Raw genomic sequence first — 26,441 nt, forward strand, 5'->3', positions numbered from 1 at the left:
GGGTTCAATCAACATGTATCTTATAAGTCCTTCCAGAGTCTCTGTATGCAGCAGCCACCCAGGCCGGCCGACGCCTTTTCTTTCTCTGCTCAGCCTGCAGCTCATTTAAGGATCATTGGAGATGACTCGTGCTCTAGTTCTTAAAATCAGACTTGCTCCGCCAAATCCAAGACCCTGAACTTATCCAAATTGTAGAAACATGCTTTTACCACCCGTCCACCAAAATACCTCCCATTCAGATCAACAACAGCTAAAAGACAAACAGAGAGAGCGTCAGTTAATACAGGCGTCCTGTAAGGCATCGCGAGAGCGTGTTCTACAGCTCAAGATCACAAACTGCATTCTTTTATTCTTGACACTTAGCGCTGCCACTTACCTTTAATTGCTGATTCAACCCTCTCAAATTCTAAAAATATTCGTACTGCTTCATCATCAGGGGCACCAGGAATCTGGGAAAGAAATGACAGTGTAACAGGTGAAGTTACCAACGGACATGTAGCTGAACGTGCTTCCTTCCTTAGCTGGTCCTTGTCCGGGAAGTAATGCAATTACCATCACACAAGACAAGTCAAACACCAAGGATTTGTAAGTACGATTTGTTCTTCATCAAAAACTCCACTACCCTCTGTTGCTTTTCTGGGTATCTGTCTATGAGAGGCACTGTCTTAGGTGCAAGCAATGCAGAGCTAAGTAAGTGGGGCGCTCTCTGACCCTGAAGCGGTCCTACACCAGCAACACCTCAACAGATTATGCGGTCATCGGACAGAATGTGAAACAAGAGAGCAGCCGGAGCAAGATCTGAAATTTAAAGAAAAGATCTGTGTTCAAACTGCCTCCCACATTCACTCAAATTCCCCTGTTGGGCTCTCCAAGCAGCACCCCCACCCCACCTCCCATTCATTCCCAGCACACCCAACCATGCCACTCGGGAGCCCTCCTTAGGCTCCCGGAAGCTGTGACCCCTCCGGGATACCTCTTCCTCCTATCCAAATCCCACCCATGTGTTTCAAGCTCAGCCCACATCTGATTGCTCTATTTTTTGTGACCAAGTCCTATCCTCGACTCCTGTATTTATAGTGACTACTACAGAGTCTAGCAACCGCACATACCCTATTTTCACATGTGCTTATTTCGCTGTTTCTTCAACTGAACACAGCACTGAGAGCACAGCCCACGTTTCCTGCCCAAATGCATGTGGGAGGCACTAAATATACACTTGCCCAATGAAAGCAACCCAAGGCAGGTCCAACTAACTGAACTATTGGGCACATGACAGTCCTGAATCATCAAACTAAACCTCAATCATAAAATGAAACATTTTATTTCTTCACCAAAAAAATTTGAAGTCCTTCTTGTCGTTATGTTTAAAATTGTTATAACCCTGTAAGAGAAGGGTAACTAAGGAACATCTGTCACCTTCAGGTCCTAAGAACACACTCACAGCACACCTTGTCTCTACTTGCTGAAAATGTGTGGTAATCTGTCAGTTACAACTTGGGTTACAAACATCAAAAGAAAACCCTCTTACTTCAAATATCACACATTTTCCAACTTTGCCATATTTTTCACACTCTTCCTTGGTTTCCGCTTCCAAGTCTTCATCTACCTCTCCTGCACCAACCATGTTCTATGAACAAAAATGAGTTAGTTCAAGTATAATTTATAAATACATAAATGAGATGAGTAACTTTCTTTCACGATGGCAAATGTTCTCAATCCCAAACGACATGATGAAAATTTTCATACTTGTAGTATGCAAAAATTGATATTGCTTAACAAAATAAAAATATGTATTTACGTTTTTTAACATGCTGAATTAAAGCAAATTATGACGTCATGGCACGTAACAGAGTACAGATGGACACTCTTACTCCATTTACTCATCTAACTGAAAAAAAATTTTTCTAAGCTTATGTGCTACTTTCAGTGTAAGCTGAAAAAGAGTGTCCTACATGGACTGATGCCCAAGTTAAACATGGCTTACCTACTGCTCGAGGCAAAAGTTAGTGTGTTTCAGGTGTGAATAACGAGCGTAAGTGCATGAATACATTTATGTTGTAAAATAACAAGTGAAATAACTAAATCTTTTGAGAAACACAACATAAAGACACACACATACATTAGGCTTCAAAGAGTCACAGGAGCATAACTAAGCTGAACTTTTAACAATTTCAAATATTTTAAAGCAATTACTCACTGTGGTCTTAAATACTGTATTTAGCAAAAAAAACAACATTAGTGAAAAAGGAATCTAAAACATCAATCTTAATTAACGGAGTCTAACCAGAAGGATCCTTTGCAAAACAAATCTTTTCGGTTTTCTTGAACTGTCACCGTATCAGGAGGGCGGAAAGCACGCACAGACAGCCCGGGGTGGAGACACACGCAAAAATCAGGGTGGGAAAACTGGTTTCAATTCTGCTTCTTACCCTTAGGAGGACCACTTTGGTAGGACACTTAAGTATTTCAGTCAATGGATTTGAATCTGACTTCTTGGATGCATCTGCAGCAAAACATTTAAGACGTGGGCGTGTTAGAACATCGAGTCCAAGTTATGATGACTAATTTAATTTCAAGAGTACTTCCCACTATTTATGTCCTCAGAGTCATCCATAAGCTTTTATGCAATCAGTCTCTGAGCAAAACTGTAGCCTTATGTGTGATGAAAATATCTGCTCCGCTTTGGTACAGGTTTTTGCCATATTTCTACAAGTTTTCAGCATCTCTAATCTGTGATTTTTGCTTCATTCACCTCCTCAGTTCACGTAGCTGACAGCACAGACCACAAACCTTATGGATCAGAGCAGTGGCACATGCAGTGTGGCCACAGGTCACTAGTCCAACCTAACAAGCAGCGGACTGGCCAGCCACTGGCTGACTCACCGCGCATACCCTCCACCTCCCAAATCAGGGCGACTGCCGACTTCTTCCTCAGACAGGGCTGCTGGTACAGTTTTCTTCTTTCTTTAGGAAAGGGAGCTAAACTAACATTGCCAAAATAAACTCAATTCTGCTCAAAATGTGAAGTTATGTTTGTCTCGTTCCAATATGCCCTTAGCACAGAAGAGAATAATCAAATGAAAATAAGACACCAAGTGCTACTTGGTGAAGGCATCATGTAGCAACAGACTGTGAAATAACATTACATCTCACAGAGTGATGGATCTGTAAAAAATGAGAAATCACACTTAAAATGAAAGGGCAGGGAAAAAAAGTAAAGAACTCTAACAGGATGGACGAACTGTATGTGGCTCTTTCATGACCTAAAAACTAACTAGGACTTCACCAGTTTAACAAGGTCTTTGCCTAGTACAAATCAGCATGAAATCACTTCTCTGAGTGCTGTTTATTTTCTGCCAGTCTCTTATCTTTTCTCCCCTGAACCTTCCTATCTCTAGGTCTGTTTTAAACAACAGATGAGCCTCTGGAGGGTCTGTGTCCACAACACAGAACTGGAATGCACCATAATCCCAAATTCTTGTGGACTCCAGAGAGGGCCGTCCCCTGGCCCTGGCCCGCCCTGCCCCTGCTCCCACCCAGAAGGCGGGCTGTGGAGGAGACCCACCTTTCTCTGTGGCGTCACCCACAATGATCTTGCCTCCTCGCTTGCTTGTCTTCTCCACTGACAGTGCCGTGCTCAGTCCCTGCTCGTGCTTCCCAAGACCCTGGCCTTCCCGGAAGCCATACTTCTGCATGATTTTATGTGCTACTGTGCCACTGGGAGGGAAAAAGAAGGAGCTCTTGGACTTGAAGTCACCAGCTACAGCATAAACCAGTTTCATATCACAGCAATCGCCTTCTAAAAAGACAGCGTAAATCCCACACGGGCTTCAGTGTGGTCACATAGAATTACCAACAGGTCATTCGCTAGGAGCTACAGGGATGTTCAGGATGAAAAAAATGGAAAAAAAAAATTGCCGAAATCCTGGATACCCCAAGACCATCTTGGAGCCAAGGGAAATGCCCATTTCCTACGAGGTTCTCTCGCACCCTGTGAGAAAACACGGCACGTCCCGCATGCCCCAGAGTCAGCCCTGCTCTACAGTTTCTGACCATGGTTTACTTACAAGTGTGCTTTCACATTATGTAGAGCACCACATTTTTCTAAATAGTACAACAGAGTTCCCAATGACAGCTCCAAAAGAACTCTTAGAGATCATCCATTTAACAGATGGAAAAATATACTGAGGCCCAGATTAGCTGACCAGCTTAAGGCTGACTAGGAGCAAAGCAAGACACCTAACTTAGAAATTCTTTCAGAGGTGCTAATGGTCAAGCAAAACTGGAACCTACAACTCGATTCCCAGGCCACAGCTCTTTCTTTAGTACGCAGCATCCAAACTGCACTTGGAGGTGCTTCATGGGTTTCTATGGGGGGCCCCAGTGACCACTGCTATTTAAGGCTTGAATCATAAAACGCTGCTTCAAGTAACAACATCACCTCATTGTTTCCCTTACAAATTCCACTTGAACAAGCCAACCTAGAGCAGAGAAGCCTGAGGAAGGCTGAGCTACGCCACCCTCTACCTTCCTGGGGTATGTGATGAACACTTAATCACTGTTCAAAAGGAATTCAGCAGAACAAGAACCAGCTTCATATCTGTCCCCCATTCAACACACATCCTAGGGCCAGAGTGGAAATGTTCTCTATCTACACTGCTCATAGAGGAGACTACTGTGACCGAGGAACCACATTCATCTTCAAGTAATTTAATAACCGCCAATTACCCACAGAAAGCAGCATAGGTCAAGGAGATGGATCCCAACAAGACCAGATACTGAAAACCCTCTTGCAGGGCGTGAGGCCCAGCCGTCTACTCCCACGGGCTGGCACTCTCTCCGGGGCTCTCCGAGTCAAAGCACAGGCACTCTGGGTCACTGCTGCAGTCACAGCAGCCCTGTCAGAGGCAGAGTGGAGGCCTTAGTGTCATGTCGCCTCACTGACAGCTCACAGCATGAGACACACAGAGGCAACACTGTAAAACATTCTTTAAACCAAAATGCAGGCCAAGTCCAGTGGGGGGTCAAAAAAACCCAAAAAACAAAAAAACAAATCCTCAAGCCCCACCAGAAAGTCAACCTTAAAACTGAATTTTATATGCCGGCAAACAAATTTTAATTATAGTCAGAATGACTAAGTGTTTTAAACCCAAACTGCAGAATCACGATCTTAAAGCAAATGGCTCATTTCATTCGCCCTTTGGATGTAGCATATGTCAGCTCTAATTTGTAAGAGCTACTTTGTTCGCAAATGTTATAAAAAATCAATGTAAGTAATTATCACAGGAACTGCTCCTACCTATAGACTCTAACACTGTATCGAAGTCATTCAAAACTTCCATCGGAAGGCTTACTGCTGAATCCAAAACCTACCAGTGTCAGGCCGGAACACCCTCCACAGCACTCGAGCGCTGATTCTTAAGAAGGACGCTCTGTGACCGAATACACCAGTGTCTCCCCATAAGCTCGGGGGTGCCCTCATTCCCCAACAAAAGCTGCGTCTACTGACAAGGCCGGCAACACTCCACACCGAGTCTCGTCCTTCTCACGCTACTGAGGTGAGCGCACTCAGAACCATTACCCCATGTTGGCAAGGAAGGAGTTGCCAGGTCCGGTCGGAGATCTAGGTCTGTCTTGTTCCTCATATACGGGAGGAGGGATAGCCGCTTTGGAAGACTGGGAGCGAGGTCTTGAATCCTCTTCGTAAGGGAAATCTCGGGGTACTAATGAATAAAAATAAATCAGGTTTACCAAAATACTACAAAAGAGTTCAGAACTAAATCAGTTACTTACAAGGAGTTAAGAAGAAAAGAAATCAGTCTCACAGCCACCACATGACATTTTTAAAAACCAGAGGCAGAACACGGTCTTCCTGATTCCTGCTTTGCTCCCCCTGCTTTTATCTCCTCAAAAAAAAACTTTTAACGTCCTACTGAAATGTTACTCACCCTTTAAAGTGCTCTAAAACGACCGTCTGCGCCTAAAACTTTACGATGTTCTCTATGTCCCAGGCAGACCCGACTAGCTCTCTTCTGCGGCTCACAGCGTTCTGGGTACCGGTCTGAAGACTCTACTCTTACCACCTCGTTAGCCTAGTAAACGAGGGTCTTTGTGATCAGGGACCATAACGCCAGGGCACTGAACAGGGAGGCTTTAAAAAGACCTAGATGCTTGGGTTCCACTCCCACAGAGTAGGATTCTATTGGGGCTTATGGTTTGTCAGGTGTTTTCACATAAAAGGTATTTAATAGTGGGGCGCCTGGGTGGCTCAGGTCATGATCTCAGGGTCCTGGGATCAAGCCCCACATCGGGCTCTCTACTCAGCAGGGAGCCTGCTTCCCCCCTCTCTCTCTGCCTGCCTCTCGGCCTACTTGTGATCTCTCTCTGTCTATCAAATAAATAAATAAAAATCTTTACTAAAAACAAAAGGTATTTAACAGTATCTTTTGAATTATTTTCCTTAAAAAGATAACATAAATTGGGCAACAGGTATTAAAAAGCGCTAGGACTGGGCACCTGGGTGGCTCAGTGGGTTAAAGCCTCTGCCTTTGGCTCAGGTCATGATCTCAAGGTCCTGGGATCGAGCCCTGCATCAGGCTCTCTGCTCAGCGGGGAGCCTGCTCCCCCTCCCCCCTCTCTGCCGGCTTCTCTGCCTACTTGTAATCTCTGTCAAATAAATAAATAAAATCTTAAAAAAAAAAAAAAAAAAAAACGCACTAGGATGACTGGATTTTCTTGGGATCGTTTAGGTGTGGTCCAATCCAGAGGATACAAAAATGATCTAGATGCTGTATCAAAGTTCAATTCCAACCCAAATATTCTAGAATAGATCACCGGGAGAAGAAACAGCAGGTGAGCATGTTTTGGCAATCTAAGTAAATACACACGACAGTGTAAGGAAACGAACTACACAAAAATCTGATCGAGGAAGGCACTGCCACCTTGTGGAAGGCCATGAATTTAGCAGCCTCCAAACCCCAAGAGCATGAAAACCGTAAACTGAGCTACATTTGTTCTAAGCCAACTCCAACTATGAAATGTTAGAGAAAATAAAATAAATTACTGAAAAGCAAAGCATTTCACTGCATAAAACACAAGGCTCAGCCTGGTGTGAAAACTTCCAAAGCACAGGAGTGAAGGGCGGTCGCCCCCTTGGCCTCCCCAAAGCTGCTCCGTGGTGGGGCCAGAGGATGGGTTTTCAGGCCATTACCCTTTACGTGCAGAACAGCAGCTGGCTGCTTCCAGCTAAGACCTCCCCTGACCAGGCCCCAGATGTGGGTCAGAATAACAAAGGACAAGAAACAGATACGTACACTCTTTGTCCTTCTCGACCAGAGAAGTGGGTGGCGCAATGGCAGCTCCGCCCATACCTGCAAGACACGGAAGCAGCCACCGTTAGAGGAGGAGACCCTAGGGTGCCTCACAGCCCGTGCCCTACCACACCCCTTCTGGGTGGTGTGGGAGCGGACACCAGCCACCTCGTCCCTCCTGCTAACATTTACGAGTTCACCTCTGAGTCTGGGATTAAAAACACAGAAAATGGGCAAAACAGAGGCAGACAAAATTATCTTTTTCACAGCAGGCACTCAAGAGCCCCAGAGTGCAGTTAATGAGTCAACGCCAGGTGAAGGACGCAGCCCAGAGAACGCGCAGTTCCTTAGGAGCCAGTAACACAACCCTCCTGAGAGTCTGCTGCCTGCGAGGTGTTTTCGTAGGTGTTATCTCTTGCAGGTTTAAGAGACCTTACTCCTTCCGAGGAATAACGGGCAAAGACAGAATAAAACCCAGTTGCCCGTGGCACCAATGCTCTCGCGCACCACCCGGCCCACGAGCCCGCCCACTTCCTTCCAGGGCCTCAACCAGCAGAACAGCTGTTTGGAAAGGTGGGTGCTTCTGGCTCCTGGGCTGTCGCCATTCCTGCTCCTGTTTCCTGGACAGTGACGACACAAGCACCATAACAGACCCCACTTGCCACCCAGCAACTGGAGAACACGCATGGAGGACATAAGAATTTTTCATTCAATACAAACCCTAACATGCATATTACAACGTAGTAGCCAGTGAAACGATCAAAACAATAAAGTGTCAATTAAAAAGAACTGATTACACGGGGCGCCTGTGTGGCTCAGTGGGTTAAAGCTTCTGCCTTCGGCTCAGGTTACGGATCCCAGGGTCCTGGGATCGAGCCCCGCGGGCTCTCTGCTCAGCAGGGAGCCTGCTTCCCTTGCTCTCTCTCTGCCTGCCTCTCTGCCTAATTGTGATCTCTGTCTGTCAAATATATAAATAAAATCTTTTAAAAAAATGAGAACTGATTACAAACCATGCGGCGCCAGCGTTACATAAGGTTTCACAAAAGCAACTCCTCCAAAGCCGCATACGTGCGTCACGGAGAACGCGGCCGGACTAGACAACACACTTATGAAAAAACAGGAACCTGAATAAAACATGTTCTTTCTGAAATACCTCGTATCATTTCTTTTTCACCTTGTCACTAAGACCCAGGTGATGGTTGACTGATACTGAAAAAAATCAGCTCTGAGTTCAGTATAAAAAATGCACGTGATTACTGGAAATCTGCCATCAATCTGGTTAAAATGTGAACATCGCTCTGTTAACAGCAGCATGCAGAACAGCTATAATGCCATTATTTTCCTAATACTAGACTGTATGGCTCCTGTTAACATTAAGAAAACAATGTCCTTAATATAGAAAACACAGCTCCTTATCCAAAGGGCAGCCAATCTGTACACTGGCAAGGTTAAGACAAACATTCAACCTATAAACTGGCTTCTAAAACAAATCAATTAACATTTGTTAGTTGGTAAGATAATGGATATGGAATGTTTAACACAATGCCTGACACACAGTTAACTCTCCTCTCCACTAGAAAGACAACATAGCACCTGACTGACCATGCTCAGCATGTTTTTTTTAAGTTGAGGTGTAAATGCCATATGGCCTATCTGTTTCAGGTGTACAGCATAATGACTTACTGTTTGTGTACACTGCGACCACAGTAAGTGTAGTTAACACTGATCATACATGGTCACAAATGTTTTTTTTTTACAATGAGGGCTTTTAAGATCTACTCTCTTAACAACTCTGAAACAGGCAATATAGTTTTATTAACTACAACCATGTTGTACACGCACATCCTCATGATCTATTTTATAACTGGAAGCTCGTACCTGTCCACCGCCTTTGCCCATCTCGCCTACCTCCCACCTCCATCTCTAGCAACTGCCCATCTGTTCTCTCTGTGTCTCTGAACTTGGGTTTTTGTGGTTGCATATAGTAAGCCTCCTATAAATATATTAAATTCATATCTGCACTGAAAGATTAAGAATTCTAAATTACTACAGACTTGTTCCTTTCCAACTCAATCAGTATCTTAAAGTTTACATTAAACCCTGAAGCAGCGTTGGCTGCACCCTGCGGAAGGCCAGGCTTGCCAAACTGCTAGTCATTCGAGCGCGTTCATGTACACGGACATATGCCGCAACTTTACGGTAACATGACTCTTAGGTCCCATGTTGAAGATGACCACGTGGGTTTTCAGGCACATGAAGACCTTGGATAAGCTGAACAGCGGACCTGTATTTAAACAGCAGTAATTCCCTCTGTGCCCTGGATTCCTCACCTTCAAAACGGGGATAATCACAGCTCCAACTTGGAGCTGTGTAATGAAGCAGGTCATCTATGAAGGTGCTTATTCGACCAGTACCTGGTATCCCATAGACAAGCAGAAGACCTACATTCCTCACTTAAATAAATCTCAACCTGTCCACCAAACTGGTCAGTTAAACCAAGGAAATCCTAGCAATTAAAACACAATGAAGTTAATGTTAGAAGCGATCCATTCTCTCAAGAATGAGCACTACTTAGCTATCTAGAGATCACGCAGAACTCAGCTCTAACACAAGGACAATTCTGCCTGTGAAGTTTTAGAGATGGAAGGGGCCGTATGAAGTGCCTGGCTCAAATTCTTGTCGCCCTGCTCTCCACAGACCCTGAAAGAAACCAATGTCCAGGGAAGCTAAGGGATTTCCTCAGATTCCTGCATGTTAGTGGCGAAAACTGTGGGAACGAGTGCCTTGACTCTCTGCTCATGCTGAACAGACACACGGCTGGCGACAGAGAAGAGGTCTGTGTGATGCACAGTAAGGAAACTGTCAGTAAGGAAACTGGTACGTACTTAAGGTATCCTCGAGATCTCCAAGCAACACACGTGAGAAAGTGATCTCGAAGCACAAAGTGAAAATAGGATGTAGGTTAAAACTGTTATGCAAACACGCTCTGCTGGGATTCCAGAGAGAAAATTACCCAAATCGATGTCAACTGAACGATTTACCAAGTTGGACAAGAAAAGCAAAGAGCAGGACGTCACCATGTTTGAAACATGACATTTACGTTTCACGCCTTACTTCTTTTCCGCCTCTCTCGCTCATAATCTTCATCTTCATCAGAATCTGGATCTGGTCGCCTCGAAAACCCACTAGCTTCATGTCTGTCCTTACGCCTCCTGCGGTAACAAAGGCACCAAATATTCATTACAGAGGAACCAATTTAGAGATGTGAACCCAAGGATGTCACCTTGACTTGCTCTTGGTTAGAAAATATCAAGCCTTCTCTTTCCCACTGCACTATTAATTTGGGGGGCTGGGAAGGAGGCACATGTGCAAATAACTGGCTTAAGACTAAATGTAGTAGAAGTGAGCAAAGTGAGAAAAATCCAAAATATTAAACTGAACAAATTTAACGGACACATGGATATAAGTAGCAAGAGAAAAGTTTCCTTGATGTTTACCTCTTTGGATTTAAAGCATATCAACAAAGGTAATACAATTAACATTCAATATTTATAAAATAAGAACTACAAATAAAGCCTTTTTACCCAAACCTTTAAAAAATATAAATAAAAGATGTATATACACTTTTTAAAATTCCATCTCGCTCAAAATTAGTTAAACTTAAGAAACATTTTAAGTGTTTTGTTTTATCTTCTAAAGTAAGCTCTACTGCCCAACATGGGGCTTAAACTCATGACCCTGAGACCAAGAATCACATGCTCTACTAACTCAGCCAGCCAGGTGCCCATAATGTTTCAAGTATTTAAATAGTTATGATTCTAGTAGAACAGGAAAAATGCCCAATTATTCAACTCCAGATTTCTAAGTTTCTTTTTTAACAATTCACCTAGAATATTTCCTTCCACGTTTTCTGCATCTGGACGTGAAATCTGCTCTAGCGTTTGTTTTCACACTGGAACGTAAGGGCAGGCACACTTTGGAGCTACTGGTTTGGCTCCAGACCACCACAGTAAGGCCGATATTGTAACCAAGGGAACCAGAGTTTTTGGTTTCCCAGTGCATAGAAAACTTATGTTTTCACTATCCTGTAGTCTGTTAAGTGTGTAATAGCACTCAGCCTTAAAAAAAACAAGTATATACCTTAATTAAAAATATTGCTAAAAAAGGCCAATCACCCTCTGAGCTTTCAGCAAGTCATAATCACTGATCATATCACCATAACCAATCTGATAGTGGAAAGTCTGAAATACTGTGAGAATTACCAAGTAACAGAGACATGAGGAGAGCAAATGCTCTTAGAAGAATGGCCCTGAGGGACTCCTGGGTGGCTGAGTCAGGCGAGCATCCGGCCCCACGCTCGGCACAGACTGCTTGAGCGTCCTCTCCCTCTGCCCCTCCTCCCACTTCCACACACACTCTCCCTCTCACATACGTCATCTTTAAGAAAGAGAGAGAGAGCAAATGGTGCTGATGGATTGGCTCCATACAGAGCTGCCATTCTAAGATCGATTTACTGGCGGGGGAGCGGGAGGGGGAGTGGGAGAACCTCAAGCAGGCTCCGCACTGAACGTGCAGCGGGAAGCAGGGTGCCAGCTCAGGACCCCGAGATCAGGACCTGAGCCAAAAGCAAGAGTCGGATGTTCAACCGAATGAGCCACCCAGGCGCCCCACCACAAACTTTTAATTTGTAAAAAATACTGCATCTGCAAAGCACAGTAAAATGAGGTATGCTTGTACAAAATCTTAAAAACAGACTTATTCCTTCCGATGACTGCTTAGAACAACCAAGAAAACTAACTTCAGCCTTACAGACAGCACAAAGGTTCACTCATTAATATCACAATGATATTTCAATGTAAAATATCCTCGAATCCAAACAGAGCCTTACTTTTCTCTCTCTTCTATTTCTTTCTGTCTTTCCAGCTCCCGCTGTCTCTGCCGTTCCTCTCTTTGGCGTTTCACTACTTTCTCATAATCATTAGGAAACATGGGATCATATTCATCAGCTAAAGGAATCAGCACTTCTCCTGCAGAAAATCCACTGGGAACAGGATCCTGAGGAAGGTAAAAATGCCAGACCATGTATCATCCTCATGTTTGAGAATTTTATTCACAGTCAAAGAATATGAGCAGGGGCTCTGCAGACCACCCATCTGCCTCCTTTGTTTTACAGACAAGGAAACAGAAGCCCAAGGAGGGTTAGTGACCTGACACGGCCACACACGAGGTAGCTATGTAGCAGCTGAACCAAGAGTTCCCCGCTCAGTTTAGTATTAATTCCATAAATACCTTAGGGCATCTTGCTGCAATTCCTAAACAAGCTGCCACCATCTAAAATTTCAAGCAATACATTTGACTCTTTATAATAAACAATGAATATTTTCATTTTAATATGTCTCTATGAAAACTTAAATAAATAATCCATGAATAACAATCATTCTTGTGGTCATTTTAGATTCTAATTTTAGATTCTGCTTACATGGAAACATGATATATCCAGAGTTCGCAATAAAAGCGGAAAGGCTTTCTGAAACCCTTTGGAATACACATCCCTTTCCATGTGTGCAGCATTTCAGGAACTGAGTCTGGCACAGGTAGATAGAATTCCCTTCATCATTCATTCTCTTAGGGTCCACTAAGATCATTTTGCATTTTTCTGTATATTTAGAAACTGAGGCTACTCTTTGAGAGTAAAAAGGTAGCCTTAAAGAAATCAGAAAAACAAAAGGTAGACAGAGCACAGCTGACCTGAAAACGGGGACCTAAACTTCCACACTTTCATGTTAGTTTTCTTAGCATTAACTCCTCCTCAGTTATTTGTGAGAATGAGATGCTTTAACTGGTCTCCACAGGTACCCCACGCAAGCACAGGCTGGGACTAAGGTCTCTAAGGGCTCACCCTGCACTGCCTTCAAGAAGGACACTGCCCACACTCACAAAGGCAGGACAGTTGTTCATAAAATGTATTTTGTGGGGCGCCTGGGTGGCTCAGTGGGTTAAGCCGCTGCCTTCGGCTCAGGTCATGATCTCAGGGTCCTGGGATCGAGTCCCGCATTGGGCTCTCTGCTCAGCGGGGAGCCTGCTTCCCTCTCTCTCTCTCTCTCTGCCTGCCTCTCCGTCTACTTGTGATTTCTCTCTGTCAAATAAATAAATAAAATCTTTAAAAAAAAAATAAAAAAAAAAAAAAAAAAAAAATAAAATGTATTTTGTATTTGAACATAAATACAAAGAGCTTATGTCCACCATCAATGGATCTAAATCCCATCATTCCTGCATTACACGGTACCCTCTGATGTTTTGTAAATGTGAACACATATTTCAATGCTTCCTTAGAACTAAAAATCAGGAACCACGATGTCCTATGAGTATATGAGAAAAACAGCTATAATCAGCTTCAGGCCTGAACAGTGGAAAGCTTACCCAAATCTATTTAAGGAAAGGTTCCCAAAGCGTAGTTACGAATTTGCATTCATATAAAAGACATTTTAAAAAACACAGAGGCACATGAACAAGATTTTCTTTCAGTTATTATTCAGACAAGACAGAAACTAACAATTAACTATTCAATTTATATAATACTATCACCACAGAGTTTCAGACAGAACTAACTGTCAATATCAAGGTTAATTCTTTGTCATTTCAAAATCTGAAAGTAAACAACCTTTACTGTATAAAACCTGCTGAGCGGAACAATGAGACATCATCTCAAAATGCTATCAAGAGTAAAGTGATCTGTCCAGTTTTTTTTTTTTAATATTTTATTTATTTATTTGACAGACGGAGATCACAAGTAGGCAGAGAAGCAGGCAGAGAGAGAGAGGAGGAAGCAAGGTCCCCGTTGAGCGGAGAGCCTGACGCAGGGCTCGATCCTAGGACCCTGGGATCATGACCTGAGCTGAAGACAGAGGCTTTAACCCACTGAGCCACCCAGGCGCCCCGTAATCTGTCCAATTTTTAAAAATTTAAACGTTAACACCCCAACGCTGGAGAAACTAAAACACTCGTATGCTGTGGGGATATCACAGAATCAAGACACAGTAACAGAAGACAGTGAACCAGTTTTTGATGAGATGCAGTCAGGGAAAATTAGGTAGATAATCTGTGGGGAAAAAGTGCTGACTGATGAAGAATCCCCAGAAACATCTCCACTGAGGGACCCCTTTCCTCCTCGACAGATGATCAGCCTGCAGGACCAACACCTGTTCTTCTGGCCCAGAAGGCTCAGGATAAAGGCAAATGAGGGGAGCAGATTGCAACCCAGAACAGTGTGGACTAAAACTAAAAGGAGGGGTCATGCAGTTGGGACTGTGTCTCAGATTCATTTGGGTTCTTTCTAATGGGTGTGGGGGTGCGGGGTGGGACGAGGATCTTGCTAGAAAGAGCAGTAAGAGCATATTCTAATTATTAACCTTTGGTCATTTTTCATCAAGCCATTTGTGTGCACAGTCACATCACACTCCTGCAGTCACACTGCTTGACTGCCACCTGCGGAAGGACAGAAGTTCCCTGATGGTGGGCGTGGTTTTAACCACAACCTACGCTGAATTCACTTACCCCTCATTCTGTGTCATCTGAACTATGTGCTCTGTTATCTTTGTCCAGATCCTCCCCATCCTCACTAACCCGTTTACAGAGCTGACGATGTCTGTTTCTTTGTTTTCAAGATGATGTAAAATCGCTGAAGGTAATCAAGGTTCGGTTGACAGAATTTCAACCTTTTCTCTATTTTCATCCATGATAAGACGATAAGCACTAACATTCCTTTTTGACAGTAGAAATTAGGAACAACCCATATATCCAGCTTTAAGTAAACTAAATAAATTATAGTATACCCATCTGAGGAAGTACACTGAATCCATTAAAATGATCATATAGTCCTGTACTTTTTAACACAGACGGTCACCATAAATAGAGTGAGAAAAGCAAGTCAGAGAACAGTAGACAGAGGAGGCAGAGAATAGAACGCTATTCCGAAACATAAAGTTTTGAACTTCTAGAGGGTAGGAGTGAAGTCCTACTGTTTTCCTTCCTGCATCTCTCCAGTTTCTGATTTTGCTATGATGCACTATTCTACATTCAATACTAATTTTTAAAATTCAGTTGAGAAGGACACTGGCTAGCCTACAAAGACCCACTGAGGGGGACGGTGCTCTGAGGACACGCAGGTGAAACAGAAGAGCCCATGGGTGGGGGTGCCTAGGGCTCACCTTCAGGCCAGCTGCGACGTGCGGCGGGGTGTCCACGATCTGCCGGTCGTCTGAAGAGCCGCCTCGCTTTAGGTCAATTACTGGGGCAAGTACTGTACTCTGTTTCGTTCTCTGGCTCTAAAATCATGGAAAAACAAAAGGACACTGAACCTCCAAACTAAAACTCATACTGTTTATAGTAAAGCTTCGTGGTCTCTGTAACAAGCCTCCAGATATGACAAAAGCAATCTTAAAGCAACAGCCTTTTAATTTAGTTATTACCATTACCACATACCAATTACTGTAGCCTTTTTTTAACAACACAAATTTCCTCTATTTTTATAAAAGGTTTACAGTAAGCTTAGTTTCTTTTATTTAAATTTGCATATATATAATATACGAGAAAAGCTCTAACACCGATTTTCCCTCTGAGCACAGGAGGGCAAGTCTGTAGCGGCACAACACCCTCGGAGTGGTGGGAGTCCTTCACCAGGAACAGGTGTGCCTGTACATCCTCAGCAAACGATACCTGCGGATTAGGAGCTTTCCCCTCCCAGTCGCATCTAAACTCCTGCCTCTTTTATTACGAACCCACAGAAAAAACTTTAAAAAAAGAGGACAATCCTCCTTCGTGTCCCAGCAGCCACTGTTCCCACGTTTCCACATTTTCTTCACGGTACGTGGTATTTTGCACTAAACCATCTGAAAGGAAGTTGGAGACTCACAACACTTTCCTTTAACCTCCCCAAACTACAGACTTTCTTTTATGTAAGCACAGTACTACCACCACACCCAGTAAAATCAATAATCCCCTGCACCATTTCCCATCCAATTTACTCTCAGGTTTTCTAAACTGTCTCCTAAAATGACACTTAAATAGCTGATTTTATTTTGAACCAAAATCACACCAAAGTTCCACAACTCATTTTATTGTCAGAGCTCTCAATTTAGAAAAGATTCCTTTCCCAGCGCAGAGCCTGTCTCCTGTTTTTCCCGACACCTGTAAAATGCCACATGTTCTAGACCAGTCTGATAACTTCCTGGCGGTCTAGTTTCACTTACTCCTCTATGCCCTGTAATTTCGGAAAATAGTGCCTCCCAGGTATGGTGCTGGGCTCTGTATGGCCCCAGCCCTGCAGCCCGTGGGGTCGGGCTGTCCGGCAGCAGCGCAAACCTCAGATGGGCAGAGCAGTGACCATCTGGTCTTGTGCTTATGAAGCTTTGACGCCCCCTGTGCAATTTAAAGGGTTACAGGTTTTCACTGTTATTACTACAAAAGGCTCAAACTAAACCACCTTCCCTCTTGAATTTACCAGTGCTTACAATGTTAAGGAAACAAGCTTAATCCAATCATTAAACACAAAATCCACCAAAGAAATACCACAGGTGAGGCCGAGGAGGGAGATGATCAAAGCACGTACTCTTCTATGACCCCACAGAGGAGAGCGCAGCTCCATCTTCCCGGTTTATGTAAAATTTTCTCCACCAAACACCTTTACAGGTTTGGTTAAGCCAACCTAGTACTGAGTAATTTATTAGTCAATTAAAGCTATGAGAATCAATGCAACGTACCTTAACTTCCCTTCAAGAAGAACAAAATACTAACTTCACACAGCAATCTCAAAAAGATAGAAGAAAGTTAGCAGAAATGATTTCACAGGCCGGTTTTTATTCTGACCTATCTTTTAAAAACCCATCTGAAAGCGCAGGAGACAACCTCGTAGCTGACATCACTCTACTGGAGAAGGGAAAACCTGGCAGGCGCAAATTAAACGGAGGCAGATGCTACAGAGGATGTCCGAGTCCAGACTCCTGCTTCTCCGCATCTCACACTTTTGCATGTGAGTGAAGTAATTGCACAGAAAAATCGGTACATGATGAATACATTGCATTAAATTTTTTAGTACATTTTTTGAAAGGATCTATTTTCTGAACCGTATTTTATTCTGCTTTGTTAGTCCCCACCGACCTAAGACTGTTCACGAGGTACATCCACTCAGTCTAACTGAATTTAGGTCCTTCAGCGCGACACTGCTCCTTACAGCCAGCGCCATCTCACTAAAGGGCCTACCAGGCCTTGAAGAATGACACATGACACGGTATGAACCCTTATTCCTAGATCTCGTGTGCAGAGTAAAAATTACATGAAATTCAGAAAGATTTAAAAAAAAAACTTACCAATTTAAAAAAACTAAAGGGAAAAATAAGACTTCCTTTGCTAATCTTCCCTTCATGTAGGGTGAAAGTTTAAAACAACAAAATTCTGTCTCTTTAAAAATACTGGCATAAAAAAAAGTCCATCTCGTCATGATGAAGATGAAAAAGACAAAAACCCTCATCACAAGAGCTGACAAAACAAACTAAAATTTTCAGACACTGTTGCTTTACCAGTGGGTATCCTGACCCTAAAAACCTTCCATAGCGCCGAGCACTCACGAAAGCATGTCAATATGCGCACCAACTGAGGAGGTGGTAAAGGAAAAGCAAAATAATTCCAGAACTTTAAGAAAATGTTTATGATGTAAAATTCCAAACACAAAATGTAAAGGGAACAGGTTCATGAATCCTTAAATCTCTCTGACCCAGGGACACCAGCTACTGCGTTCTGGGTGCCTCCTCACCTTCCCTGCCCAAGAGTGGATTAATTTAAAGCAAATCCCCTAAATTCAAACTTTTTTTTTTTTTAAGATTTTATTTCTTTACTTGAGAGAGACAGACAATGAGGGGGGAGGGTCAGTGGAAGAAGCAGACTGCCTGCTGAGCCGGGAGCCGGAGGCCGGACTCAATCCTCCTGAGACAAAGGCAGTTGCTGAACCAACTGAGCCATCCAGAAGCCCCAAATTCAAACATTTTATCAGTAAATATTTCAAATGATCTCTAAGGCAGGTTTTCTTAAGTTCTTGTTTCATTATTGGTTTCCCCTCAAGAAACTTTGTAATACATTCTTCCCTGCCCATAAAACTTCACCACAGATGTACTATGTATCTGTTCACGTACCTGATGTGTATCTGTGCTCCACACATAAGAAGAGCAGTTTTCACCCCATTAGGACAATATTCACCCCCTTCAGGGGGATACAGCCTCCACTGGGTTATATGCTCTAAAACATAAGGGCCTTAAAAAACAAGCAAATCACATACCATTCTCGTTCCTACAAGTGTAATACTCAGTGGATAACTGTGTTCGGAATGTCTTATATGTCATTCAGTTTCAGTTGTCACCAGTCCCCAGCACGTATACAACAGGAACCAACCAATTCCTCCCCGAATACATACGGCCGACACATGCAGACCAGCCTGAGCCGTCACTAACGCAAACAGATTATCAATTCCTGCGCAGCCTCACTCCTCCGCGGGCCGCCTTCACGCCACCTACCACGAACAGCAGACTCCTAGAACCGGACCCAGGAACACAGCGAACGAAGCAACACTTCACCCACATTTTCGGCCAACCTCAGACATACCGAATGAAGCCTGAAAACCAGGGTCATTGCTGGAAACAGTCCTGCTTTTTCCTTCCTTCCAATTCCCTGAAACAGTTCTATTCCCAGGACTGGAGAAGCACAATCACCTTCACTCCGTACTTCTCCGCGCTCAGGGCCTCTCCCTGTAGACACGTTTGCCCTCCGCATTTGCAACACAGGCAGAGGAGAAACCCAAGTACCCGTGCTCCTGAGGAGGAATGCGCTTTGTAGATCTCTGCTCCCACCCGTCGGGGCATCTTACCTTGGCCTGCGTCAGGGCTGCCTTCTTGACCTGAAGCTGAGACTGCAGAAGTTTGAAGTTTTTGGACCAGCCCTCCGTTTTTGAATCACTGGTCTCCACTCCTAGGTCATCGTACAGGGACATCTTCCCAGTTTAACGCTGAAAGGCAAGGGGGAAGAGGCTTAAAGAACACAAAATACAGGAAGGATTTCACATCTTTCCATGTTAAAATAACTCAGTATCATGGAATTTTAAAGGTGAAGGGTACTGGGAGAGAACACCTCGTCCAGGAAGCTTCAGCAACAGAAGCCAAGACCGATGCTGCCAATCACTGCCCCTTCTAATGCCAGATCCCCGTGTTAGTTTACAAATAAACTTGCAGGATTAAGTAATTCAGGAGTGAAATCATGCAATAGATCTCTAAGGCAGATCTACGCAGATCTATGCTGCACTATTGCATATAATGATTACTGATAATTTCATATTGCCAATTTTATGTATCCAATTCTTAAAAGTTCTTTTTTGTCTCAACAAAAAGTAGAAAATTTACAACAGCGCATTACCAGGTTGACTTAGCACTATTAGCTATGTTTTTATAAAGAAGAAATCTAAACATATGCCTAAAAATTTAAAGAAAAACAGAAATGACATGATGTGGTATCACGGATGCTGTATTTTCATAAATCCTGAATGATTACTGAGGAGAGCAGAGAGCAGATCATAAACACCCTGACTTCCTCGTATTCCACCAACCTGAAGTTTATAATCTCTGAGAACACCGATTACTAAGATAATCAATAATCTACAGTAAGTGATCAATACATAATATCCTTGCTGATCAGAGGAACATAAGACAACAACAGAAAAAGCCAGAATTCCCACTCAGGAAGCCTTATCAAGCTGGGCCGGAGTAAACGCAGCATTGCTGGAGAAACCTACTAGATGCCACCATTAAAGCCGAGCCTCCTACAGAACTGGGACTCCGCGAGATAAATCTGCCCAAAGTCACGGTGGGAAGACCCATTTCAAACCTAGTCATGGGAACAGCACAACCTAAATCCCTACTGTCACCTTTTTAAAAAAATCAATGTTCTGGGTGAAACCACAACAGAGACCACTTCCCAAAATTTAAAAAAAAAAAAAAAAAAAAAAATCAAATCTCCTTCCCACAGATAGAAAGAGAAAAAAAAAACTCCATGGAAATCCCGAAATTGCACAATTTTCAGCATAGGTACTTTCTGATTTATGGACACATTCCAAAAACTTTTGTCAGTTCCCAGGTCCAGACAGCATTTTGCCATAGAAACCGTGTTAAACAAATCCTGTTTCGCCTGTGTCTGTCTCTCAGAAAGAGAGGGTAATATAGATGAGAAGGAAAATATTTAATCTTCTCCGGTTGTGTCTGACTCAGGGCAAAAACTTCTCTCTGGCATGTTTACTACTTCTCCATCCTCTAAGGCTGGTACTCTAAGACCCTGCCACCGCAACATCCTGGCCAACCTTGGTCCCACTCTGTGTGGGGTGGCTACCCACATTACCCCTGCCACCCCCCGGAAGAGCTGGTCGGGTCTGAGCAGAGCAGCTCTTGACCTGGAAGTCAGGGCCCAGGCAACTGTTGCTGCTTTTCGGTTTCTTCTACTCCTTAATAGGAATAGGTTTGATTTCTAAATGCAAGGCCCCCAAGGCAGTACAAAACAGGGGGATAAAGGAGAGCCCAGGGTACCGGCGGCCGACTGCTCTGATCAATCACCTACAAATCGAGGCGAGCTGGCATGTTCTCCTCAGCAGGCTTCTGTGACAACTCACCCGCTCGGCTGATGGCACGAACAAAGAATTTCCTAGACAGCGTCTCTAACAGGGAAATAAATGCCCACTGCCTGCAGTGCCAGACAAAGTGAGCGTTTTACTCAGGAACTTGGCAGCCCATTGTCACGTTAAGCTGGAGTCACTGAGGCAATAAAGAAACAGCAAGGAAAGCCCCTGGCGGCCACTTCAGAACCGGTTTTAATCCACACTCTGGGAAACCCCAGGAGCACCCGGATCCAGCCCACTGAGTCCGCTGCTCTCTCCCCAGACTACGACCACGTCTGACCCAGACAGAGCTGAAAAGGAAGGCAGGCCAACTGCACAGGTAATGCTCTATTTGCAAACCCCTTCCAAGCCATCTTTCCAGAAACTTCTGGCCAACACGAGTGCCCAGAAGAGCAATGCACCGGAGAACTTCAGAGGCTTTCATGCACCTTCTGCAGAGCCTACACGATATTCAAAACGAATCGTTCTTATCTAAATACATATCCTTACACTTTAAATTTCATCTGAAGAACTCGGAGCAACAGCAAAGAAAAACAATGCTGCATGTCCTGCCTGCTCCTGTGGTTCTCGAACTACTTCAAGAACGACATGCACTTTTCATCCAACCCAGTCTACCTGTCTGCGCTCTCTTCATTCAACTAGTCACTAAACCAAAGCCTAGTTAACCTGTGGGTTCATTTGTTTTCTCTTTCTTTATACTCATAAAGGCAAGGGAAGACAAACACATCCTGGGAAACAAATACAAACAACGAAGCTTTCAGGGAAATTACAAACAGATAAATTACCAAACTTTGTTAGCAACCCAAACTCTACTTCTCCCTGTACTTCTTCATAAAAAACTTCAGAACTTCATCAAAAACGGTATTTACAAATATGTTTGTGCCAATGGAAATGGCACAAATGAAATGAAGGGAAAAGATTAGCTTATCCATTTTTGCATCTCCGATTTCTGGCACAGGAAATAAACAAACATTTGCTGAGATACTAGTAATTAAGTCAAGTCTGTGCAGCCACGTGAATCAGCAGGGAAACGACACAAGGCCCGAGGTCCCACTAGAAAGGTAGAGACGGGCAAAAGGTCTGGAGACAGACGGTTCTAATGGCTGTACAGTGTGTACGTACCTGCTGCCGCAGTCCCGCGCACTTAAAATGCTTCAAATCCCAAGTGGTGTGTGACATACACTTAGCACACACAAACGAAAGACTAGGTAAACAGGAAGGAGCAGCAGCAGTGGGGGAGAGGGCCTGAGGTGACAGGCTGCTGACTGACACTAGCACATCTGCCTACAGGAAGCGTCAACGTCCATGGAATTATTTCCCCACATTTGGGGGCAAAAGAAAGTCAAACAGTACAGAGGATCTGTTCCTCCACCAGAGTTCTTCCACCCAAGAATCCAGTATTTCGCCAAGACTTCACAGCTGAATCAATGAGGTCCCACGGGGCCACACTTCCAGTGACTGCACTTCCAAATCGAAGGCGGTCTGCTGACGGTTCCGTCTGATCCTCTCCCTCCCCAAGCTTCGAAAACCACTACGCAGCAGAATCTTATGTTCATCTAAACCTCCATTTCTGTTCTCAAAACTTTCGAAAACACACTTCAAATATTAGAAACTGATGTCATCTCCCAGCATCTGCTGCTTTTCTGTGAACACAGAGCTTCTAGATCAGATCTGTTAATCACAGAAAATGAGGAAGAGCTTTCTTCGCTTTTCTCCCTGGAACAGAGAACTTCGAGTCCACAGAACTGGATTAATCACAGCAACGACACACGCGTCATCCATCCACACACGTACGGCCTGCTTTTCATTACTGGAATGCTACAGCACCGGTGAATTTGCCAAGAGTCAAAATCTACTTCCTGATGCCCACCCCCTCCCCATCCCATTCAAGTGATTTCTCCAGCCCAGGGGTGGGCAGCACCCTGCATCCCATTCCCACTAATTCCCGACTATTCTTTGACATAATGTGATTTCCTTAAAAGGTCCCACATTTTGATTTCAGCTGTTTGAAGCACTTCTAACATAGCAGAGTTGATTCGTTCGCTCTTCCCACTGCAGTCAGGGAAATGGAACAAGCACTGAGGAGACCGCCCGCACATGAACTTAACCTAATGCCTGCTGAGACGTCAGAGGGCAGAACACATTCACTTCATGAACTCTAGTGACAGGTAATAAAAACCAGCGTTAACATTTGGATACACTACAAGCCAGGGACAAATACAAACACGGACCCGAGACTTTTAGAACTTTAAAATACCCGTTACTTTTGTATGGTAACACCAGGCTTTGATCAACGCATCTTTCTTGATGCACTGTTTTCTTTTTCCTTAAGAAGAAACACGGTAAACACGGTTCTGCCAGAAGAAGGATGACTTGATAAAATTCTACCTAAGCTGGCAAAGTGTTTTTTTAAACGTGCAACTAGTAGAAAAACCATGGACCGAGTCCTCTCAGAAGCAGCCCACCTAGCTCATGTCACATGATCTCTGAAGCCTTCGGTGACTGCCACCCCCACATCAAGTCCTCGTCCTCGGCGTCTTTCCCCTGAACACACTCGGAGCAACTCCCATAGGTTACGCGGCCTGCTGGGTGACACGCCTGTCTCTTCCCGTTTCAAGCCCCTTAAAAGGGCTGTTTTTGTCTTCATCTTTTTATCTCCAGCTGAACACCATGCTTTGAACACTGTAACACTTTGTAAATATTTTCTAAATGCTATCAAGTGCACCTACTTAATTTACGTTATCAAACAATAAGATCTTCAGATAGGCCTTTTAAGGACACAACTTATTTTAAGTGGTATTCGACATACGGGTGCTAAATTTTAAGTTGCACACCGTCATAATGGGAGAAAAACCACCACGACCATACAACGGAGTCGAAGTCCGAGTTCTGAGCACCTAAAGCAGCCGCACGGTAAGAGACCTTTTTAAAAAAGCATTAAATACTCATGTAACATACAGCAAAAATGAAGCCTAAAGAACATGGGGAAGTATGTACAGACAGAAAGGAAAAGCAAGGGGACTACGGAGGCGGTGCATGTTGATGTTCACACAAAAAAATACGTAATAAGCAATGAAAGAAATCTGCCCAGCTGTAAAACTTACAACGGCTTTTTAAAGAATAAAAACATTTTCCCCCTGTATGTCCACCTCTGACACCCTGGTTACATTCCTCCTGAGGCTGGAGAGTCTGGCAACACAGTCCAAGAGAGTCGCCTGGAATGTGGGTGTGGAACAATCTCTCCTCCACCATCCACTGTTATGTCAGCCTTGGGGGATTACTAGCCCTGGATGTTCCCTGAAGATAACTGAAAACAAACCGGGTAAAGAAGAAATCCATTCTGCACATTCACGGCTGGGAACACACCGACACCGCCCCCCCTCCTGTTTTCCATAAAGGCGATCTTCAGTTGTCCCAGAACTCCGCTGGTAACAGCCCATCACACCTGTCACACTCCTGTCTCACAACCTACCCGCTCCAAGCTGTACCGCAGGCCGCACGTCTCTTAAGAAAACTCTACAACGCACCTTCTGTTTAAGTTCCTAATGCACTACCCCCCGTTCCTCAAGTATCTCTGTTACGGTGAAAATGGCGGTGACCTGTATCCCCTAAATGTGCGGAAACCGAGGTGCATCCTTTAAAAACTGCACCTGTCGCCAGGAGAGACAGTGCTCACCGGCCCTTCCCCAGGACACGCGACTTTGCACCCGGAGGCCTGGCGCCAGCAATAAGGGCCTTCAGCGTCTGCCCTCGACGGCCTTCTCTCGAGCCCACCCGTCTAGCCGCTCCTCGAATGCACCCTACCTGCAGTTTCCAGCACGCGCTACGGTGCTCCTCCGCGGCGAGCCTGTGCCCGCTCGCGCGCTCCTCACCCAACACGTCCCAGACCCCGCGGTAAGCATCACCCGCTCCGGGAAGCCTCGGGTCAAGCCGGGCACGGGTTCTTACTCAACGCCTGTTCCCCGAGAGCCCAAACCCCCGGAGAGTAGGAACCCAGTCTTCCTCATCCCGCGTCCGCTGCTCAGCGCACACGGTCCGGGCCAGGGCAGATGCCCCCGGGCCATGCCTGCGGCCGGAGCGTCGGGGCGACGACACCGCCTTCACAAGGTCAGGGGCCGAGGCCGCCGGAGCTCCGCCTCCCGCCGCGCGTCCAGGGGAACCCGCGTCTCCGAGAGACGTCTGCATCCGGAGCCCCCCGTCCCGCCGCTCCCCTGCTCTCCGCGGCCCGGGCGCTGGGGGCGGGCACAGGCGTGCTGGGCCACAGGGGACACACGCCCGGCGCCCAGGGTCGAGGCCCCGGGGCAACTCTCTCAAGACCGGACCGACGGAGAGGGGAAAGGAAGAAAGCAGCAAGGCAGCGTGCTCGGGTCGGAGCGAGGAAACACCCGGACGGGAAAGGGAAGATCGGGAGGACCGGGAGAGCTCCGGGCCCCGTGACCCGAGGCACATAAAGGGAGGCGGCGGCGGCGAGCGCGAGGGGCAACACGGCGGGTCGCCCTCCGCCGGGGCCGCGGGCGCGCTGTCCGGAGGCCAAGGGCTCGGCGGCTGCGGCGGGTTCGGCCCGGGACCTCTCGGCCCCCTCACTGCGCGGCCTAAAGCCGCGGCCTCGCGTCCAGCGCCGCCCGGGCAGGCGCTCCCGCCCCGGCTTCCCGCCAGGCCGCCCGTCCGGACGCCGCCGGGGGAGCCACTTACCCGGCCCGCCCGGCCGACTCTCCCCATGGGCCGCGGCGGCGCACCGGGGCCGAGGCGCCGCGGACAGGGCGGGCTGGGCGCACTCGGCGTAAGCCCGCGACCGCAAGACCCGAACCGGCGCCAACCCCTACGCCGAGTCCGCAGGGCGCGCGGCGGCGCGGCGTCACGGAGCGCGTGCGGCAGGGAGAGAGGCGCGCCTGCGCCTGCGCCGCGGGCCGCTCCGCCGCGCGCCCCCTGCCGGCCGGAGGACCGCAGTGCACCTCCCCTCCGCCGGCTTCCTTCTCTCCCGCCGTAAGGGGGCGCAGCGGTTCCAGTTTGTGAAATTTCAGCCTGGGGAGAGCCGGGCAGTGAGCCCCGATGGTGAGGAGGAGAAACGGTCCACAGGCTGCACCCAGCGTCCTGGGGGGTCCTCTGCTTTCTGATAGGAGAGGGCCCAGAACCCCTCCAAGCGTCCGTGCGCGTTCACCCAGAGCCGTGCCTGCCTAAGCACAGAGCGGAGAGTAGGTCACGGAGGGCGGCAGGTGCGGGACACCTGCTGCCAGTCGCCCGCGGATGGGGGCTCGGGGTGCGCGGGAGAGCGTGCGTGGGAGGAAGCCCCACGACTTAAAAACGATGCAACAAAAAGCGGGAGCAAACGGGAAATGGGATTTCGTGTAAATATGATTTTTCACCTCCATAAGGAGGCGTAAAAATATGTCGAGCTAAGAAATCGAACGGGGCTCAAAATACACATCTTC

At 45.8% G+C, this 26,441-nt stretch overlaps 2 protein-coding genes across 2 annotated transcripts in view; one reads left to right on the forward strand and one right to left on the reverse strand.

The window, feature by feature from the left end:
• RBM17 (RNA binding motif protein 17) lies at window positions 1-25,819 on the reverse strand. The gene is made up of 12 exons (XM_032349820.1): window positions 25,705-25,819; window positions 19,222-19,359; window positions 15,518-15,634; window positions 12,199-12,365; window positions 10,425-10,522; window positions 7,314-7,370; window positions 5,582-5,723; window positions 3,566-3,717; window positions 2,430-2,503; window positions 1,529-1,627; window positions 377-449; window positions 1-250 (listed from the first exon to the last, which is right to left on the reverse strand). The coding sequence occupies exons 2-12, from the start codon at window positions 19,342-19,344 to the stop codon at window positions 147-149; spliced, it is 1,206 nt and encodes a 401-aa protein (XP_032205711.1). The 5' UTR covers window positions 19,345-19,359; window positions 25,705-25,819; the 3' UTR covers window positions 1-146.
• The window catches only part of LOC116594428 (spidroin-2-like), a 7,308-nt gene continuing 4,689 nt past the window's right edge, over window positions 23,823-26,441 (forward strand). Inside the window, 3 exon segments of the mRNA XM_032349819.1 lie at window positions 23,823-25,227; window positions 25,230-25,346; window positions 25,349-26,064. Of these exon segments, the coding sequence (XP_032205710.1) occupies window positions 24,625-25,227; window positions 25,230-25,346; window positions 25,349-25,999 (1,371 nt within the window). The 5' untranslated portion in view covers window positions 23,823-24,624 and the 3' untranslated portion in view covers window positions 26,000-26,064.

Source organism: Mustela erminea, chromosome 6, assembly GCF_009829155.1.
Source record: "Mustela erminea isolate mMusErm1 chromosome 6, mMusErm1.Pri, whole genome shotgun sequence".
Lineage (NCBI taxonomy): Eukaryota > Metazoa > Chordata > Mammalia > Carnivora > Mustelidae > Mustela > Mustela erminea.